At 40.1% G+C, this 21,853-nt stretch overlaps 1 protein-coding gene across 4 annotated transcripts in view; it reads left to right on the top strand.

Moving 5' to 3' along the window:
• pcdh19 (protocadherin 19) overlaps positions 1-21,853 on the top strand; it is a 59,928-nt gene that overhangs the window by 28,796 nt on the left and 9,279 nt on the right. For all 4 annotated transcript variants that reach the window (XM_016552482.1, XM_016552480.1, XM_016552481.1 and 1 more), the window contains exons 3-4: positions 5,926-5,984; positions 8,506-8,678. In XM_016552482.1, the coding sequence (XP_016407968.1) occupies positions 5,926-5,984; positions 8,506-8,678 (232 nt within the window). The remainder of the gene's footprint in view (positions 1-5,925; positions 5,985-8,505; positions 8,679-21,853) is intronic.

The following is a 21,853-nucleotide window of genomic DNA, read 5'->3' as shown; positions in this document are numbered from 1 at the left end:
AAATACAGCCAGCTTTTAAAGCTCCAAAAGCGTTTACCCTTGGAAATGGTTCCCTTTCATAATAAGATGGATTTGAAAGGGGCCAAATTGAGTTGAGTGTGAATTGACAGGTGATGAAGTGGAATGATCTCGAGGATATGGCAGCTTATTTGTCACATGGGCTCCCGTAGCGATTGATTCGTTATAATTTGTGTTTGTAGGTAGCCGGCCGCTATTAAATGTCAACAAGTCCCCATATTCATCACGGCTCTTGCAGAAGAGGCAGAAATAGAAAACGTAATCTCATCCCGATGCCAGGGCGAGCCTGAGGCGCTCCTTCACCTCCCTTTATACCGTCGAGCCTCCCCGAGGGCTCACACGGTCTGAAAGAGAAGGGGGGGGCGGGGATCTATAATCTAGCAGATGGCACAGGATCTATGGGAAATTCTATAATCAGGGGTTGGCAACCTAACACCGGGCTGAGCAGCGTCGTGTTTCTCTGAGCTGGGGAAGGAAGGATATATCCACTCCTTCCAGGTGCGAAGATGAAGCCGCGGAGGTCCGTTCCTGTTGTCATGGGTGCCATGCGGCTTAGAGATGCCGTAGATCCACCAAAGAGATGGTGTGGTGAAAAGAGAAGGCTTTGAGAAGGTAGGAGGCAAGAAAACAATGGAAATAAAAGTAAAGGAAGGCCTGCATGTCGTCGAAAGAAGAAAGGGAAAGTGCGTGATGTCTGCGAAGAGCGACTCCATGTTGAGATTGGCTTTCAGTGTGCCGGCGGGTGTGAGACTCCCCTGCTTCATTCACGCAGTCAAACGGCACACACATAATTTCTCTGCAGCCTCACTGCAGCACTACATTTGTAGACATATAGACATCTCCTAAGCCTCAGTGGAAAATGCCACCCTTGCTACAGGCTCATTTCTGCTCCTATCACTAAGCCCCGCTCAACAAAGCCTGTCTCCAGTGTTTTTTTTTTTTTACGAGAAAATAGCTATGCGCTACCTGCCTTTGCCTCATGATAAACTCTCTCCAGTAAGCTCCTTGTGGATGGAGGTAAATAAACAACAGGACTCATTATGAGTACCAATTTCCTCCCAGCACTCTGGGGACTGTGTAAATAAGCCTTAAGATGACTGAAGATTCAGCTTCCAAATAACACAGAGTACCGAACTGCTGTTAAATTGAGTAAACGGAATGGTTTTATTTTAATTGAGGTCCTTCATATTGCTTTTCTTTTAGTTCATGTTATACATATAGCTTTTTAAAAATAATTTGTATTTAGCCACAGCATTTGTATTCAGTGGAAGCACAGTGAGAATATGCTTTTCCGCCTCTTGACTGTGACATATTAGGAGCATTTGAACTGTAGTGGTTAGAAGAAAAAGGAGACTCGCTTGATCTTCAAGACACGTTTTTTTCTTGTTCCCAACCACTCCCTAAAATGAAAAAAGAAAATGCTTCAAGCCTTAATTTAACTAGTTTTGTGTCCTGAAATCAGATTTAATAGGCATTTTATCTATGGTTGTGAAAACAAGAGTACAGTCTGATAATTATTAATTGCTGTTATAGTGTGCAGTTTGAATTACTGCATAATTTGAATGTGTAAATTCAAGTATCTCAGAAGAGATAATACATAATTTGCAGCAGAGGTGTGACAAGTGTTTTTTTTTTTTCATTCCTTTGCCACCTGAAGAACTCCTGCTCCTCTCGCTCGGTGCATCTGGCCCCCGTACAATGAATGCTCTCACATCCGGACTACGGAACCAATTGTCAAGCTGAGAAGAAGGCAAATCAAATCTCACAGCGGCAACTAAGCGAGGAGATTGCTTTTCCTCTCCGCTGGCTGAAGTTGGAGGAGTTCGGAGGGGAGGGTTGTTGGGGTTAGAGGCTGTGGGTTAGAGAGAAAGAGAGAGAGGAAAAAAATGAGGTTAGGGTCTCGTTTACCGCCCCCTTTCCATTACTTTCCTCTCCGGCCCTTCCGCCTTCGTTCACAGAGCTCTTAGGGTGTGATTTGGCCCACTGGACCCTCAAGTATGTGGGAAGAAACACAACTATAATTAAGGGGATAGGGTGACACTGGCCGCCAAACTGGGGCCGCTCGGATCATAACAACACATTGTAGAACCTGATTAAGTAGCCATTTGTGGCATCTCGTCTGTAGTTTAAGCAGCCCTCATCTCCGAGCCTGAAACCCGACCTCTGTGAAAGAAATATTGATAGCCCTTATGATTTGATGGCGGTCAGCAGTGTAGGCATACAGTACATTACTTTACAGAAAGATTGCTGCTAATGCATGGAAGCTCTCTGGCATAAAGACCTCTAAGGGCCAAGGGCGCCTCTTAAATGCCCTCTGGCCCATCAACCTGAATTAATGAAAAACACAAAGGAGCGTTGCGTAATACAGTTGATATCCCTTTTTGGGTGAAGCTTACTAATTATGACGATCCATTAGCGAATCATCACCACACATCAATAGATGCTTTTGTTGTGGAATAATGCCACTTATCTATCACGTTCTTCAAAGAACATGTTGATATCTGCTGGAATACAGTACTGAAGCATGTTTCGTAATCTCCAGCAGTGAGATGTCTCTGTGGAACGGCAGCCGCATTTGCATAACTGAAGCTATTACTCCAATTAGCCCACTCTGATCTAAGCAGAGAGATCAAAATGTCAACAGAAGGAAATCTGCTGAGATGACTGAGCCTGCATCATCGATAGCGACTCTTCTCGTAAAAGGGTCAGCGATCCGCGCAGCATAACTGCATTTCAACAGGGCTCTCATTTGTTTTAAGTGTCACGGCCGAGGAGAGCGAGAGCAAAGCTTCGTATGTGCAGATGCACAAGAAGGACAGCCTGGAATCTCGCTCTCCCAGCAGAGCTCCGAATAGCGCCGCTCAGAACCAATTATGGGCCGGCCACACGGAGGCAGATCATTTGGAAATTTGTATACTGTCTTTTTAATGAAGCTTTCCCCTTGTTACTCAGTCCATTGCTGCTCATTAGTCTTTTTGTGGACGACCGTGGTGATGGAAAGGCTCTGTAATGAGTTCTCACAGGGACTAAAGTAGAGCACAGGTGGCATAAAAAACAAAATTCTTTGCATATATATATATATATATATATATTTATTTATTTATACACCTGCCCTGTTAGAGTACTGAAATAATTGCTCATGCCCATTACTTTGATATTAATGGAATCATGCCGGATAGGAACAAAGAGGCAAATAACTACCTTTTGAGCTGCAACGAGAACAAACAAGAGTATGTTCCAAATTGAGGTCTGCTAATATAATGTTAATTAAAATGGCTTTTTACAAATTATCGCCTTGATTACAATGACTTAAGGTTTAATTAGAGCCATAGCAAACACCCACGCAACCAAGAACATACACACACCCCACACGCACACATACACACAAAAGAGAGCGTTAACCTTCAGTGGGTCCAGATTTCACCAGCCCAAAAATCTCAATTCGACGCCTGGTCAGCTGTCACTTGTAATTAAAATATTATCAGGCGTAGCGGTAATTAGAGAGTGTGGAGGTGAGACGGTACGCAGCAGCTCATTGACTGGTGATGGAAGGTCTACGGTGGACAGTGATGAGTATTACTACCCTGTAAACCAAGAAAGAATTTGTAAATACTGTAAAAGTAGGATTCCATAAATCCCTTTTGAAATTAATTCCACTAACATGTCACTTTTAAGTGTTTACAGTTGTTGATGCGCACATCATGCTGCAGGGATCTCCTAGCCACTGTTGATATACACAGATGGGGGAAATGCGCATGTGTTTGAGATCATAGATCTTTATGCAGAGTTATTCCATCTGTGATTATGATAGCTTGTATCTGTCTCCCAGCAGCTAGTCTGAATGTCCCTGGCTGGCGCAATAATCATTGGTCGTGTTGCACTGTCTGCATTAACCTTCTTATCGTCTGGGTGACTGCTGTTGTCAGGGGGGCTGATGGCTAGACATACCCCTGGAAGGAAGCCATTGATTTCTTTTTCTATCTCATTTTAGAATCAGATTAAGTTGAAGTTGAGAGAGAAGGCAGGTTTCTCACCATGGAAAATACCTACATGTTGAATCTAGCCAATCTAACTAGCCAGTTAGATTACAAATTACAATTACAAAACCAAATTAACGTAAGTAATAATATTTAATAATATTTAATTAGATGCACCAATAGAGCAATAGTCATAAACAGCACAAATTATTTACATATGTGACCCTGGACCACAAAACCAGTCATAAGGGTCGATTTTTTTTAATTGAGATTTATACATCATCTGAAAGCTGAATAAATAAGCTTTCCATTGATGTATGGTTTGTTAGGATAGGACAATATTTGGCCGAGATACAACTATTTGAAAATCTGGAATCTGAGGGTGCAAAAAAATCAAAATATTGAGAAAATCGCCTTTAAAGTTGTCCAAATGAAGTTGTTAGCAATGCATATTACTAATAAAAAATTAAGTTTTGATATATTTACGGTAGGACATTTACAAAATATCTTCTTGGAACATGATCTTTACTTAAAGTTCCCCTATTATGCCTTTTGAATATTACCTTTCATGCAGTGTGTCATGTAGCTGTATGTGAACATAAACTATCTGCAAAGTTGTGAAGCCGACAGTGCATAGTAAATAAAGTTATTGTCTATCAAAAAAATCGTCCTGCTCCAGTCATGCTTGCGAATCAGTCTCTTGTCGATCAGCCAGTTCAACCGTTTCATCATCAGACTCCGGCTCGAATTGGTAAGGTACAATCAATACCATCTTTTCTATGTATTGACAAGTTTTCCGTTTTTTTTTTTTTTTTTTTCAAAAACCATGTTTTTTATTACGTTATCATGTTTTCATTGTGTTTTATTATGCTGTATTTTTAAGTTATTTTTACTTATAACCCAACTGCAGTTTGATTGAGATTAATTGGAATGCACAATGAAAAAACATGATTTTTGAAAATTGTTAAAAAACGGCGTTACCTGTTATCTGCAATTGAACTCTTCATATATTTGTTTACCAAATAACACTAAATATGTGAATCACTGAGTTCTAGAGTTCTGATTCAATTGAAAATTTGAACTGATTGATGGAAATTAATAGAACTTACCGACGTTTAGACCATTGACTTAAGAACATGTCTGTCTTAGCGCTCTCATTCCTGCAAGTCAAAAGACAAAGAGGATTGTGAAATTAGTCATGCTGTTTGTAAAATTGAATGGCCAAATATAAAGTGCATTAAAGTCTCTGCATAATTCATTGTTTTGCTTAATTTCATAACACTAGTAATACCACCACAAATATACTACGAATACTTGATATATATCACCCAGTTCTACTGTGTACTTCTAGTCATTTATTCAAAAAGCGCTGCTTTCCAAAAGACTCTGAAGTCTCTTTTTCATTGTGGGTCAAAGAGTCATCGTATGCAGATCATTGAGGCCTTTTCATCTGCATTTGTGAAGTTAAAAAATCCACTGGCATACTCTTAATTTCCTTCCTCCATTTATGTATTGCTTTGATATGTTTATATTAGCATCCTCAAAAGTGGAGTGAGGAAAAGCAGCACTGGAAGAGAGGAAACTTTCTTCTCTAACCCCCAACCCCTCCTTCTATTCCCCTATCTGGCTTAATGACATTTTGAAGAGCGTGGTCTGACTAAGGATGGTTTTGTGGGTGGGGGGAGGCTGGAGGAGTGACGACAGGAGCAGACTCACTGCAGCAGAACAGTACACATGTGCTTAGAAAGAGAATGGGAGAGTTTGCCTTTGAAAGCCCAGGCAGCTAAAGTCTTTGTGTAAAATAACATTTCTATTGAAAGGCAATTACTGGTGACATTATTTTGTTTGCTGCGTAATTAAATTCATTTTTGTTCTCTCTCTCTCTCTTTCTTTTTCTTTCTCTCTCTTTAATTCTGTCTCTTTCCCCCAGACGGAGAATTATTCCATTGACTCCAGTTATGTAAACAGCAGAGCACACCTAATTAAAAGGTATGTCTTTATAAAGCAATCATATTAACTTATCTCACTCATTTTGATGCATTCTTAAAGCGGCAAGATCGTACCTTTTTTAACTGTTAAATGTTCTGTTTTATGTTGTTCACCATTTGCATGTGTAATACAATACAATTTATGTACTATACATTCCGCTTTCTCTCACCTTGATCAGATGGACTAAGTTTTTATTGTTTCGGGTTTGTGATGTTGGATATTTCAGAATGAGACGTTTTTGCATATTAGTTTTAGTGGATGGACATACGGTTATAGTACGGTACATTTGTACTTACATTAGCATCTTATCTCACACACACACACACACAAAAAGATGGCGTTTGTCATTAAAAATTTTTGTTAAAAAATACGTTTTTGGTTCATAAACCGTCTTAGGGTTTGGCCACATACAGTAGGCAAGATATTAATACTCAACATGTTTATAAATGGCCAATGTTAAGCTTTAATAATTCAGTGTTATAAGTGATTAAGCACATCCTCATCGGGTAGTTCTACTTTCTTCCCCAGTATGAATAATTTAATCAAATGCCTGCAAAAACTTGTATACATATTACATGTTAGAGAATATTAAAGCTGTAGCCCAGAGCAGAGGTTTGGGTGGTTAAGCTACATCCATGTAGATGTTAATCAGATAGCTAAATCTACAAGAATTTAAATCCCGGAATTCCAGAGGATTCATCCTCAGTACACACAAGGAGGGCTTTGTAAGACCATCCATGTAAGAGATAAGGAAAAGGTAACCTTATTTTGCATTGTGGAAGAAAAGAGCAAGGACAATAGATCCTTTGTACTGGCAGGACTTGGCCAGCATTCCTCAGTCCACCTAAAAGGAGGCTATTGACCGACACAGAGCATGGGCATGCAGGCATCCCTAATGAAGGTCCTCGGCCGCCTGGGGCCCGGCTGCTACAGATGTGCACCGGGACCGCAATGCCTCTCTTACCTGGAGCAAAAAACATTGCAGTTTACCTCAGTACTGCATTTTTCAAACCAATTACAGCAATTTTATCTTCTGAAAAAAGCATTGCCTGTGTTTACATAAACAAAGAGTATTCAAGTGTCGGCTGTTTGGCTCTGCGACATTACAAAGAAATCCCCTCCGGAGCCTGTGGGCGAACAGACTGGGACAGGTGCAATTAGACTGATAAAATCAGAGGCTGCACTACCACCATTGCAATTACATTGCTGGAATCCTTCTCTCTCTCTCTCTCTCGTCTTTCTCCTTAGAAGAGGCTACAGAGATGCTTTTGTCTATGTATGTCAGTGTGTGTATGTGTACGCATGCGTTTGTGATCCTCACTGTTGCTTCAGAGGCAGAATGCGTTCCACTGGGCTAACTATCAAATTAAGGGAAATTAGGCTTGTGCACTGCCACTGCCACTGTCAATTGGCAGCTTTTTCCCTCCTCTCGCTCTTTTATGTCAGTGAATGAGGGTAAAGAGGGAAAGCACAGTTTGCTCAAACTGTTACACCTCTACTTAAAAACTTCCAGAAATGTATGTGACCAAAATAAGTTCTCCTTGAAAAGACGAAGTGACCTGATTTTTTACACTGAAAACCCCATGAAATCAAATTTGTAGCTTTTTGTCAAAATGTGAAAGTCTTTCTTTTCCAGAAAAATATTGATAGCTCATCTTGTATGCAGTGGTGTAATACAAAATGTCTGTGTTTTTTTTTTAAGATGTCACATTTTACATTAAAAAATGTTTTAAAGAGATACTTTTTTGTTCACCCACAAATGACATTTTTGCCATCATTTACTCACCCTCGTGTCATTCCAGAAGATGAATTTTATAGAATTTTTTAATATATCATAAACGTAGTACAGGTGTCAGGTGAGTCATTTACTGAAAGTATTCTGAAGCCATTAGATGTCACAGAGTCAGGAAAAAAAACAACAGAGAATCAAATATGTCAGCACTGTTATTAATTACTTACATTATCATCACATGACTTACATTTTGGTCTGTTCCTCATACAAAGCCACAAAGTCATATGGACCACTTGTAAAATACTTTTTTTTTCTTTTCTTTTTTTCTTTTGGACCTCAACAGCCTTAGTCAATTCATTTTTGTTATAGAACAGCCAGGATATTTTTCAGTAGTCACATTTTGTGTTACAAATACAAGACAATGTTATTATAGAGTCTTGAATGTCTGAGTGCTTAAATTATGAGTTTTTGGGTAAACTATCCCTTTGATGCTTCTACAACCAACAGATATACAAGACAGTTTTCTGACATAGTCTATATAAAATGAACTTTGACCACAGCAACACATAAGAGCTCTGAACGGCCATAGACCAGTCACCCCTGACCCTTTACCCCACCATATCAGAATGTGAGAAAAGCCGCCTCTTTTCAGCTTTACCATCTGTGCGGCTAAGAGCTAAATAAAGGTAGCACTGGGTGAAGAGACTAAAAGAATGATGAAACCAAAGTTGACAGTTAAATAACACTTCCCTTCTTTCTCTCTCGTTTTTCTACTTCACCTGGCTATAGCACGTCAACATTCAAGGACATGGAAGGAAACAGTCTGAAGGACAGTGGCCACGAGGAGAGCGACCAAACCGACAGCGAACATGACGTTCAGAGAGGGCACTACGCCGACACAGCTGTCAACGACGTACTGAATATGAACGTACCCCCCAACAACTCGCAACTACCTGACCAAGGTAAGACAGAAAGGTCTCGACTAGCTGAAAGCATCCAGAAAAAAAGTATCAAGCAGGCAGAGTTGGCCTTGAGGCGCCTTGCTAATGCACAGGCAGCACTTCTCTTCCTGGCGTGTCTTTGATACGAGCCCGGGAACATTATTGACGGATGTGAGCCACGTCTACAGTCGACTGCAACACTTCAGATCCAGACCTAAATGGCAGCAATTAGGCTGACAAAGGTTGAAGGTGGAAATCTACATATCACGCAGTCTCCTCATACATAATTCACGCGGATCATTTAGCAGGGAATTAATGTTGATGTTTCTTTTTTTTCAACTGCCTTTAAAGACATCCGGTATGTTGGCAGGAGTCAGTAGGAGGTCATGTTCACTCTCAGCTACTGCCACTCAACGCTACAAAGTTATAGAGCGACGAGTGGCAGCGCTACAGAGAATCAAAGCGCGAAAGAGGGCTCCGGATGGTTTTATTGCACCGATTGTTTTGTGTTGTCATGCTCAATCAGCCTTTGATCTGTGTAATTTAGAACAATGGAACACCTCCAGCGGCCGCTAATAGTCAATAGCGAGAACTCTATTCTTGTCGGACGGAAATTAGTCAACCAATTTTCTGAATTACAATGAGAGCTTGACATTTGCTGAATAGAAAGAGAGCAGAATAAAGAGCATTTCTGAGGGAGACGAGGTCATTAAAATCGGCAGGACGGTCTCTCAGATTGGTGTTTAAAGAACATGAGGCATTGTGGCTTGCCTGCGATGTGCAAAATCAAGCCTGGCTGCGTCTGACTCATAGTACTGCTTACAGATCTCAGCGTCTTGCTTGGGGAAGAAGAGCCTAATAAGAGAGCTAAGGAAGAGAAAAGACTGAGTTAACGGCTATAAAATAATTGAGCTTGTTCCTCCTCATTGTGTTTTTTTCCCCCTCTGTAAAGCATGAGCCTGAAATATGTAGAATTGGCAGGTGAACCAATTAAGATCTCATTTGGTCCAGATCGTGTGCTCTATGGCTAATTCCAGCAGGCTAATTAGCCGGTTTGTTCTCCAGATGAATTGCAAGACGTATGGCTACCTGGCAACCGGAGAAGAGGAAACTTCCTCCCATTTACATTTTATATGTAAATGCGTCAGATGCATCAGCAGATTTGTTTGAGCATCGTTAGGCTTGCCGCGGCGTCCACGTGTTGTCTGAGCTATGGAAACCACTGAGAGGATTTACAAGCCTCTGGGTTTCCATGATGGAGATCTTTCTGCATTTCTTCCACTGCCAACTTCCTGTCAACGTATAATGAACAATGATTAGCGAGTCTCATGACTACAGTTTAAGATGTTGTAGATGTCTCTCTGTAAGAGAAATGCATATATAGGACTCATAAAATGCACTCTGACAAACCCTCCAGCTCGGCACTCACATAATTGGACACAATTAGAAAAATGTACACAGAGAGTGTTACAAGTAGATGAAGCCTTTCCAGGTCTGCCTTTTTATCATTAGCAAAGCTCTTATCTGCTCATGAGCAAGCAAACATTGAAAATAAAGGATAGCAAATAAGCAAAACGAGCAAGCACTTCAACGTCACAGTCATCGGTTTTAACCAAAGCCATTAGACGGTGACAAGTATCAGATACTAATGTCATTTTGAGGCATGTCTTCTATCATATTATTCTGCAGCAGCTACAGGCCCTTTGTCTCCAGTGAAATGCAGTGCAGTGGATGTACAGCTCTCATTTGAATGCTTTAAATGTCTTTAGCCACATGTGTGCCAAAGACTATTGAAAAATATGAAATGAACTAACCGTTGTCCTTACATATCCAGAAATATAATGGCATTCATCCTCCATTACAATCTCTGTTGTTTTATGTGTTGCGACAGTCCCCGAAAAAAATCTGCTATTTTCTTCGCAAGGTAATTTATTTTTAACAAACCTTCTACCTTCAAAGACAGACCTACTGGTAGCTATGAGTACCCAGGTGAAAAAGAAATATATTTAAATTGTGGTTTTTCAGACATACTTACTATATTTAAATTATACTATACTAAGTGCATATTAAATGTATTATTTTGAAACAACTTTAAGTATATTAAGTGTATTTCAAGATATGTTTAAGTTTGATTTTAATCTATTTGTAATATATTTAATATATTGAAATTGTGTTAAATTGGAACCACTTTAAGTATATTTAGTGCAATTTAAGTGTATTTTTTCAAATACATTTAAAATGTCCTTTTAATACTTCATGAACTACAGTTAGGAGTATATTTGAAGCATCGTTTTTAGGCCTGATTCAAAAATCTCTATAACAGAGGTGATACAACATGAAAATATACTATTCCTTTGCTTGTCTCTGCACTCAGACAATGGTTCAATCAGGTTTAGTCAGTGTGTTGTTTGAATTTAAACACAAGTACACGCAAGTTTTTTTTATTTTTTATTATTATATGATGTTGAAATCCTTGTGGGAATTTCAGAAATATATATTAGAAAATAAAAGCGTCAAGCTTGAACAAATTTATAAACACCTAGCTTATTACAATTAATGTATCATGTAATGAACAACAGCCTAATCAACCAAAGTAGCATAACCTTTTAAGTAAAACTGAACAACATATTAAACAACATATTTTAAATATCGCAAAGCTTCTAATCTACTATACTTTTTAGAAATATACTAATAGTGTGCTTGTGTTTAGCATATTCCTTAAAAGTGTAACTAAGCATATATTTATTACCAAAGTATTTCTAGTATACTTTTTATAAATACATTAAAAGTATGCTTCTGTTTAGCATATTTCTTAGATGTATAACTAAACATATATTTAATACAAAAGTACTTCTAGTATACTTTTTAGAAATATATTAAAATGCAATTCAGTATATTTTTATTGCACTTCAAATAAGCATGTTGGGAATACAAATGTATTATAAACATACTACTTGAATTTCAAGTATATTTTTAATACATTTAATACTACGTCTTTTTCACCTGGGTAGGGCTGGGCGATAAATCAATAAGGATAATTATCGTGCGATATAAATTTCCTCGATAAACGATAACAAGAGGTCGATACATTTTCGATATAATGTTTATGAGGCAAAGGCGGAACGAAAGAGCGCTAGTCATTTGAAGCGAGTCACTCAGACCGTTTATCCACTTGGATCAAAGTTTAAACGGCGGCGCAACGCGAGCTTCATTAGAGTAGATGTGTTCACTCGCTGATGAGTCTCGATCAAATGGTGCTGTGAGATCCAGTGGGATGCGCTTGCATTCAGCGAAGAACACAAGTAACTGTTTACAGCCAGATGAAACAGCGCTTACAAACAGGAGAAACACTGTGCGCAACGATACAGTTAGAAGACTTTTTAATCTACAAATTGCCATAATTTACCATAGATTTACTGTAGTAGCACTAACTGCACCATGGTATTGTGTCAGAAATGTTGGTATTTTTGTCGAATTTATATTATTAATGTAGACATGTTTTAAATGTATTAAAGGAGGAATAATGGAATATAATTACAGTATTTGTTTGTGATTAAGCTATAGCGTTTATGCATTTATACTAAATTTATTTAGACTAGCTAGCCTACTGTTTTTCATACAAATACCTAAAAACCATATTACATTTTTACCATGGTATTGAGGTGCTATATTTGTGGTTTTAACTGTGTTTATCATGATCTAAATGTATGCTATGGAAGACCAGTGGTTAATAAAACAATTTTAAAAAACTCAAACAATCAGAATAATTAAATTTCACCATATAAAAATGAGGTTGCTACAATACTTACAGATATTACTGATTTTGATAATGAACATAAATCTACATCTGCAGCTAGGAAACAGACACTCATTCACCAGGACACTGAGGCATATAGCGGTTATAGTGGGAATACCTCTGATCTACCATTTTACTGTTCTAGTACAGTGAAACAAGTTTAAACTGCAATTGCCAAAGGACATAAACAGAGACTCTGGATATAAAGACTCTTCTTTGTTGCCCCGTTTTGCTTTTGTTTTTATGGGGTTTTTTTTCACCCTCATTCTTCCTGGAAACAAACAGAGGCAGGAAGTTGATGGATGGCAAGCTCCCTCCCGTCTCGTTCCCCAGGCTCCCGAGCAGTGTAAATGTTTATGATTCACGCAGCTCTTTGAAAAGGTAACGTTTGCACCAGGGACACAGTGTTACCTCCGATTTAAAATGGCTCCTCCCCAATTTCTCTTTCCATTGTGAGATGGAGTGTGAGAACGGGGGGGAAAAGCCCTCTTAGGACTGTAGTCTCTTAATACACAATACACAAACACTTCCTCAGGGGTGCTTCCTTCATAGCCTTTTATTCTATTACCAGGAACTATGTCTCTTTCCTGCAGTTTGTGCTCCTTTTCTTTCAAGAATACGGCAATTTATAGTGGCTTCTATGGCACAAAACATTGCACTTATTGGGAGATGGCGTGTCCTTGACAGGAAATCGTGGGAGACGGTGCTAATGCTACTGTAGCAGCCCCGTGGTGGTCAAGAGCCAAGACTAATGATTGCATTAGGGCAGCATTACCTACAGTGCTCAGTGAAACGGTGATGAATGTGTTACGGTGTAACCATTTAAAGCCTCCCTGCGTTGAATTATACATCAGTTTACTAGCAAAAGACTCTTGAGGATGATGGTGCCTGATATAAATAGCATATAAACATGAAAAATATTTGTGCATTTACTTTCCGCATCCCTTCAAGAGCATTTACAGGCCCAAACGAATCTCTGAATCTCAAGGACCGACTGTTGATTTTGTTTGTTCTAGGCCAGAGGTCTGGTTGAAGGCTATTTGTAGAGTTCCCAGTCCCACCAGACAAAATGACAGTTACCATTAAGCTCTTCTTCTCCTCTCTCTTTTTTCCCACCCCCCGAGGAGACTGAGGAACTTTGGCAGCTCAATTTGCAGCTGCTGAGTTCCAGCATGTTCCACTCAGAGTGTCCCCGACCCCGGGAGTCTTTTATTCATCAATTCCTCTGTCCCCGTGGGCTTGTATCTCCTCCCATGCCCCGGGATTTCACATCCCTCCACCACCCAGTGGCCCATCAGCAGACTCCGGCTTCTAATTGATTTTGATGAAATTGATAAAAGAGTTTCGCTTTTTGTCTCAATCACCCCCCATGGACCCCCCCACGCACCTATTCCAAACCCCTCCCCCTCAGTCACCCTTTCGTTCTCTTTAATCCGCTATTGGCAAGATATGTATACATGCCCGTACTGCTCAACTTCCCAGCCAGTTTTCCTCATATTAAAGGAATTGACAAGTATAAATAACAGTTTTTGTTCTGCAGTCTCACCCTAAACTTTTAGGTGAAATTTTTTTTTTGGCCTATGATCGCCTAATGTAAATGCTGACAGATGTCAAAATAAAAACAGGAACAGAGAAAGACAGCGAGAAGACTCAGAGTCAGGTAAGCAGGGTAGAGAACAAGTGAAATGATGTCTTTGACAGTTTTTGTGCGGTTTTCTCTCGACTCTGAACTGCAGCCTCAAGGGTGCATCATGACAGCTGACTTCCCCTAAAAAAACTATTGGTGGAACTAAGAATGTTTGAGAAGAAAGGGTTTTGAAGGGATGAGATGAAAAATGTGAATCATGATAATTAAACAATTTCAATGAAAACATACTGTTGACAAAAACATTACAAAAAATAACACTGTATTAACAATTAACTGTCAAAGAATTTGAATAAGAAAAAATATAGAAGGAATACTGTTGTTTCAAATAATCCAGTCTTAACATTTAAAGGGGTCATATTATGTTGCTAAAAAGAACATTATTTTGTGTATTTAGTGTAATGAAATGTGTTTATGCGGTTTAAGGTTAAAAACACATTATTTTCCACATACTGTACATTATTGTTTCTTCTCTATGCCCCGCCTTTCTGAAACGCGTCGATTTTTACAAAGCTCATCGGTCTGAAAAGCGAGGTGTGCTCTGATTGGCCAGCTATCCAGTGCGTTGCGATTGGCCAAATACCTCAAGCGTGTGACGGAAATGTTACACCTCTTGCCATATTGTGATGCCTTGTGCCGGCCGGAGCGACGAGACAAAAACAATAAAGCCCATTTTAAACGAGGCATTTATTTAGGTAGGCGTGGTTGACTCTTAACTTAAAGAAAGAATATCTCTTTGGATTTGAGACTTTAGTCTTTGCAACTTTACAGATCTTCTTTATGCATCAAGAGCTTGTGACACTCCAAAGAGAAAGGAAAAATTGAAATCGCATCATATGACCCCTTTAAATGTAAATAAACATATAAAATGTTTGAATATTTGGTTTATTTTTCCATTTGTTATTTTCAGTTACTACAATTAAAGGACCAAGACAAGAAAAAGAAAGAAAATTATATAAAAAAAAAAAACACTGGCAGCGTGTGATGTATTCTTGTGTTAAAAAAAAAAGCTAGGCAGAGCACAATGGATTTGAACAGAACGTGTATATTGGCCAGGTCCAACAGTGTAAAATAGACTAGCGATTAAAAAAACAGCACAGACAGAGTGCCTGTGTAAACGCCCTCTTAAACGTGCTGTTTATTTTCCTGCATTCAAGCATTTTTCTCTCTATAAGGTGTCAAGACTATTACTGCAAGGTGTTGGAGTTTAGCTCTGCAGCGATTACCTTCACAACAGTGTGTAAAAATGAGGAAATTAATCGTGTTTTTATTCAGAGCTTTCACGCTGTACTCTGGCAGGTAGGCCTTGAGGTCGTTCTCTTTGAAGGTGTGCCTTCCTCTCAAAACATAAAAACATCTCATACAATCACATAACTCTGAATAGCACTGCTCTGCCTTGAACCCCCAGTCTCCAAAACCCTGCTTCTGAATACTCGGAATGGGGTTTAATCAGCTCAAGAGGGGGCTTCTTATCTTTCTGCACTTGTTATGGGTAGCTTATTGAACATCAGAGGGGGAAAAAAAGGAGCGGTTCATTATTTCTAGGGTTGGCAATGAGGCTGATGTATCTCATTGCGAACCCTCGGTTGACAGCTCATTTTCCAGACAATCCTGGCTTTGATTCACGGAAAGTGAGAAAGAGAGCGGGAAGGTGAGGAAAAGAGGGCTCAGGATTTCATTGCTTATTCAGGACCAACGCTTGTGGCTGCGTGTTAATAATCTCCTCAGAAAACAGGCTGAATCCCAATTGTTTGTTGAACACGTATGTAACGGTGCAATTTTGCACAGATAGGAATGCTGGGAGATTGGCCTCGTGCTCAACATAGAGGAGAAGATTAAGGCAAGGTAATGTTCTGTTTGATAGTCACGGTGAGAAAGAACCGCTGCTCTTCAATCTCAAGTCAATTTGGGAGACAGAAAGGAAGGAGAAATGAAAAAGCGTGCGTCTAAGGGTTAATGAGAGAGAGATTGTAAAAAAGAAAAAGCATTGAGTGAGGGTTTAAGCTGGAGAGACAGATAGGTCAGCTGAAATGCGGCGCCACGCTGTCTGCAGTGTGCCAAATTGCGCTCTCCTGATTGATCTGTGTTTTTGGAGAGTTGTCTTTAACTACCCTGGATTTCTTGCCCACCCACCTTTCATCCTCATGTCCATCTGCTCCGTACCCTCCTGGCCTTTCCTGACTCGTGGCCCTCATCCAAACCCACATTACATTCTCTCTCTCGCACTCATGAAAATCCACAAGTAACAAAGCCCAGGGGCAAAGCATCCTCTAGGGTGCAGAAGGTAAAATGAAGCTAACCACACCGCATCCCCAGCTGTGCTCTAACCGGAACATTACTAATAGTGAGGTGAGACAAAGTCCATCTCAATGGAGGGCTCTTGCACCCTCTCCATGCGTAATGGGCTCATTGTAACAACTGCTACTGGGGAGCCCAGGTCTCCAAGTAAGCATTTCTTGTATCCCGCCCTTGATTCTTCTACCCAGGTAGAGCAGAGCATTACTCAACAATTAGGATGGTTCGCTGGTCAGTGTGAGAGATTTCTGGGTCAGTTGACAGAATTGTCACTTGCCCTTTCGGATAAGTGCTGCCCTGCCACCGAGTAGTTTACATTCAATGATCATTTACATCCATCCATCCATTTGGTTTTCAGTGATTTATTCTGCACTGTTGTTAGAAAATTATGCTATGTAAGCCCTTTTGGAAACTACCATTTTGAAGTTGAAATTCTGACATACTAAGTCAAAATTATGACACGTTTGATTATGAGATAAAAAGCAAAAATTATAACAAAGTTAAAATTATGAGATACGAAGTCAATAATGACAAATCATAATTATGATACAAGACAGAAATATGAGTCCAAATTGAGATAAAACAAAATTGGCAAAAAGTTATAATCATGGCAAAAAAAAAAACTGATGTCAGAATTTATTTGTCTTAATTTACACTCATAATTGACATATGATAGTTAGTTACGATTTAACAAACCATGATTTTATTTTATTTACTTATTTAAGTGGTGGAAATGGGCTTCGATATTCTGCTGATATGTTGTCAAGATAATGTTATCCATAGATTGCTAACACAGATTTTGGTTAGAAAAAAGTTTGTCAAATTTCCAAAGATTTTTTTGAAAACGTTTTTTTTTTTTTTAAATCAGTAAAATGTTGTTTTTCATCCCATCGTTTCCAGCAAAAGTGTGTTTATGAATTTATGCAGTTATATTACAATGTAGACATATCCAGGTTGTTGCAAATTTAAAAAAAAAAAAAAAATCATTATTTTGTTTTGGGGTCAGTGGAAATATTGGCAGGGCCAGCAGAAGAAAAATACATATATATATATATATATATTATTTTTTTTTGGAGCCCTGTAGGGGTCACGTAAATTTCAGATCACACACAGAGAACTAGGAAATTTATCCAATCAGCGAAATCTCATCAATGCCGATGCCGAGCTGAACCAGACCCTCATCCTCACAGCCGCTCTTTGTTTGACGGGGATTGGATTGGACTGTGTGGCGAGTGCTGCCAAAAAGTGAGCCGCGATCGGTGGGCAGGCAGTTTAATAGACGGTAGGATGAGATCCCTGCTGGCATGAAGCCCACAGCACCCACAGCAAGCCCCACTCAACTCCATTAACTCCCATTAGATTAGCTCAGCTCGCTTCACTAAAACTCGACATTCCTGATCCACACTCACGGACAAAAACTAAACACGTGTCCACCGAAATGCGCACTGATTAAAAGAGCAAACCGCACTCACAAAACACGTCCACGCTTATACAAACACGGTAATCTGCTGCACACATTATTTAGTTTAGTAGATGTCAATTGTGTACTGCATTTTGTTTCTTGGATCGCCAGTGTTCGCACACTCAAGGAAAGATTACGAATAAACTCTGAAGCGGTGAAGGAAGAAAAAAATCAGCTGTCTTCTGACAAGTACATTGTACCCGGCAGTTTTCTGTCCAGAATACAAAGAGACATTTATCACTGCAGCTGGGTAGAAAAGAGAGAGGGGGGTGTGAGTGAATGAGAGAGAGAAAAAAAAAGAGGAGAAAAAGATAGAGGGAAAATACAAGGGAGAACCGGCTGCTCTGTCACTGCAGCAGTGCGAGAATTTCTCTTTTAACCTCCTTTATAATAACACAGCATGCATCTGAGTGCAGAGAAGCTCTACACCATTACCTTTCCCTGCTATATTTCCGGTTTTGTCTTCATACAGCCCATTATGGCATTCCATTTCTCCCGTATTACGACTCATCCTGAATCGCAACAGTAAAATGACGCCTCCTGCTCGTCTGAGGTAATTACAGCCATTACGAAAAGGTTAAAACCCTGGGCAGCTGGCCTTTCTGTATCCTGCCACTCTGATGTATATTCATTTGCCCTGGTGTAAACATGAAATGATGGGCTGATACGCATACGCACACGTATCATCAAACAGGCAATGACTGACAGAGTTCACAGGCATGCCTTCATCTCCTCACCCCTTCATCCTTCTGTCCTCACTGCATCCTCCCTCAGCCCATTGCAGATGATCTCAGTGGGTTAAAATTCAGTTTAGTTTCCTCCTGCATAGAAATGACTTCAGATGGGCAGATTATCAACTATTGTTGAAAGATTAAAGACAGGAACTGGTGAGTGAGATCAGTTACGGCCACAAACCCTGGGAGCTTCCCCACCTTGCCCAAAGGCTTAATCTCTGTATAAAGTCAGCTTCACAACGCGGAAAACCTCAGCAAACCTTTTACGTGCAAATACCCTCCTTTTTTCCTTTCAAAGCGGTCAGCTCTCCCCAGAGCTTAAGCAGCCGTTTTCCTCAGAGGAAAAAAATGTGGTGTGCATTCTGAGTGTGCCACTGCAACAGACTTTGTTTTCCTGCATGCCGCCCCTATGGTCGGTTTTCAAGGCTTCCAAAAAGTGGAGATTGAACTCAATCACTCTATCCTCTGGGTAGCCAATTAACCTTCATGGTTTTAGGGCTCTTGCCCCCAACCCCTTAAAAAGAGGATAAAAACTAATGGGGGAGGCTGGCTGTTAAGTTTAATGGGAGACAAGGAGGCCTCAAAATGGGTTTTTTAATGATGCTCCCCTGCTCTCGTGCACTATCCATTAAAGAGTGGGCTGCTGCACTGCAAGACTGGCGATCAACACAATCAAATGAGCTAAACATCGCAGCAGGGGCTCAGACCCTTTTTGTCTTCCCATGTTAAAGGATAATATGCAGCCTTGCTCATTATTTCTGTCACATTAACATCGCAAAAGTTCTAATATGTCTCCATCCTAATCTGAGCTGTCACTTGCATGATTCTCATTGGTGATAGATGTCTCATTTAATCTCAGAATCATTAGCTCCCATGTCGAGCTTCTCTCATAGGCTTTGCTCTTGATCCTGCAGAATGCTACTCTGTTGTGACATACAGAAAACCAGAATTAAAAATGTGTAGATGGGAACAACAAAAAATGTAATAATGGGAGCTAACTTCATTCTCTAAGTTTGGGGTGGGTAAGATGATGGTTTTTGAAAAAAAGTATGCTATGCTCACCAATGCTGCATTTATTTGATCATTATCACAGTGCGAACAGTAACAGTGATAAATATTATTATAGTTTAGTTTTCTATTTTAATATATTTCAGAATTTATTCCTGTGATGGCAAAGCTGAATTTTCAGCAGCCATTATTCCAGTGTTTAGTGTCACATGATTCTTTAGAAATCATGCTGATATGATGCCCATGAAACATTTATTATTAATATCAAGCGTTGTAAACATTAATGTTTTTGTGGAAACCTTGATAAATTGTTACAGAATTCTTTAATAAATGCAAAGTTCTCAAAACCCTAATCTCACTGACAACAAACTTTTTGAGAAAAACTGAAAAAAGTGGTTTAGAAAAGTAGTAACTTGCAGATAACTATTTTAATATTCTTGAACAAAAATTCATATCTTTTAAGTGTGATTCAAGTGTCCTAATACTTTCTGCAGCCACTTTTTATAGCATAAATCCAAGCTGCTCACCCCTGCAGTCCAGCACTGCCCCAGTTGAGCTGGAATTGTGAAAGAGCACGAGAGGTGACTGGGGACCGACAGTAGGGCTTCTTAAGACGAGTACCTTTCTCTGTACTCTGTCTTATTCTTCTGTCATGGATAAGGGCATTTAATGTCACGGCCCTGCATGTGGCCAGGAGTGGGCACCAGGGAAATCCAATTAACTTCAGCCACAGCAACACTGCCCACATTGTGCCTTTCGCAATCCCACCCACCCCTCTGGCACAACCGGGTGCCTGCCATCGCCAATGACCCACTAACTTCTTTTGACTCAACTCGAGTCTGACATTCGTCTATGCTGTTTTTCCTCTTGTTTGTGATCTTAGGGTTTTCACTGAGGAATACGCCCCACTGCTGAGTCTCTGCTCACTGCATGACTCATGCTTTCTTTAAGGTAAGCTTTCGCAGCATATAGATGAGCAATCACATATGTCCCCTCCCCACCGCCTGGCTGCGATTCAAGGCAAGGTCTGCTGCCATTTCAGCTGCAGTGCCGATCCGCCTGTCACTTTTGCTCTACTACACAGCGTTTTGCGATGGCTGGCGAGAGCTGCTGTTTTTGGGCATGTGGAGACTACTGAAATACTAATAAAAAGGGAGGGATGTGAAAACAAATCGGGGTGTGGCGTCCCTGGTGAGAGGCCAGACGGTTACCGACTTGCATGGCTATAGTGCACCTGGACCTGGGTTTTCGACGCACCTCGGCGGCACTATAAGCATCAGGTGAGCCAGCAGGGCTCCTCCTATTGGCTGCCAGCTCCTGTCATGCCGAGCAATGACGATATGATGGGAGGCGGTTCTTCCGTTACAGGTAGCACTTTCCCAACCGTCTTTATATGCGAAGGTAAATCAACTCTGAAAAATAAAGATGAATGGGACGTTAACAAGCAGTCAGACTGTGTGCAGTCTCCCTGAAAAGATAGAATGTGAAAGGAGAGAGGCTGAAGGGGCACGTGGGAAATAATGAGGGAGTCGGTTAAAAGAAAGGAGAACACGCAGGAGAAAGACGCAGACATGGGCGAAGAGAGTGAGAGACAGAAGAGAAAGACAAAAGAATGAAAGAAAGCGAATGAGATAGGCCAGCTTGAAATACAAGATAAAACGGAATATAAAACACATAGCCAAGACTGACACAGTGAACATGCCTGAATGAGAAGGCACACTGCATTAATTATGTAACAGAGTCTATGCAAGCAGGCCGCTCGCACGCGTTTCACAGGGAATGACAATCTGGAGATATTAGTATTCAGCTGACACATTTGGGCCCAGCTGTTGAAGAGAAGACACATTGATTTTAGGCACTCAGGTTGCATTGTGTCCAGGTGCGTCTGTCAGTCTTAGCTTGACAGGAACAGGGCATCGGCTTTATTCTCATTGAATAAAACAAGACACTTAAAAACAACCTAAAAACATTTCAATAGCACAATGGGAGGAAGATGAAGCAATAGCAGTCTGTGGGAGAGGAAGTTAATTCTTCTTTTGGGCTTTAAATAGCCACTTCTGCTTTGGTCAGTCCGTGAATCATTTATCTTTTGATGATATATATGTTATATACATTAATACATAATACGTCTAATTATATACACTACCGTTCAAAAGTTTGGGGTCAGAAGACTTGATTTATTCAGCAAGGATGCATTAATTTGATCAAAAGTGACAGTGGAGACATTTACGTTACTATTTTTTTTTTTTTTTTTTA

Source organism: Sinocyclocheilus rhinocerous, unplaced genomic scaffold, assembly GCF_001515625.1.
Source record: "Sinocyclocheilus rhinocerous isolate Xijiao unplaced genomic scaffold, SAMN03320098_v1.1 scaffold584, whole genome shotgun sequence".
Classification (NCBI taxonomy): domain Eukaryota; kingdom Metazoa; phylum Chordata; class Actinopteri; order Cypriniformes; family Cyprinidae; genus Sinocyclocheilus; species Sinocyclocheilus rhinocerous.
The sequence above is the reverse complement of the archived record's forward strand: the minus strand, read 5'-3'. Positions and strand labels throughout refer to the sequence as shown.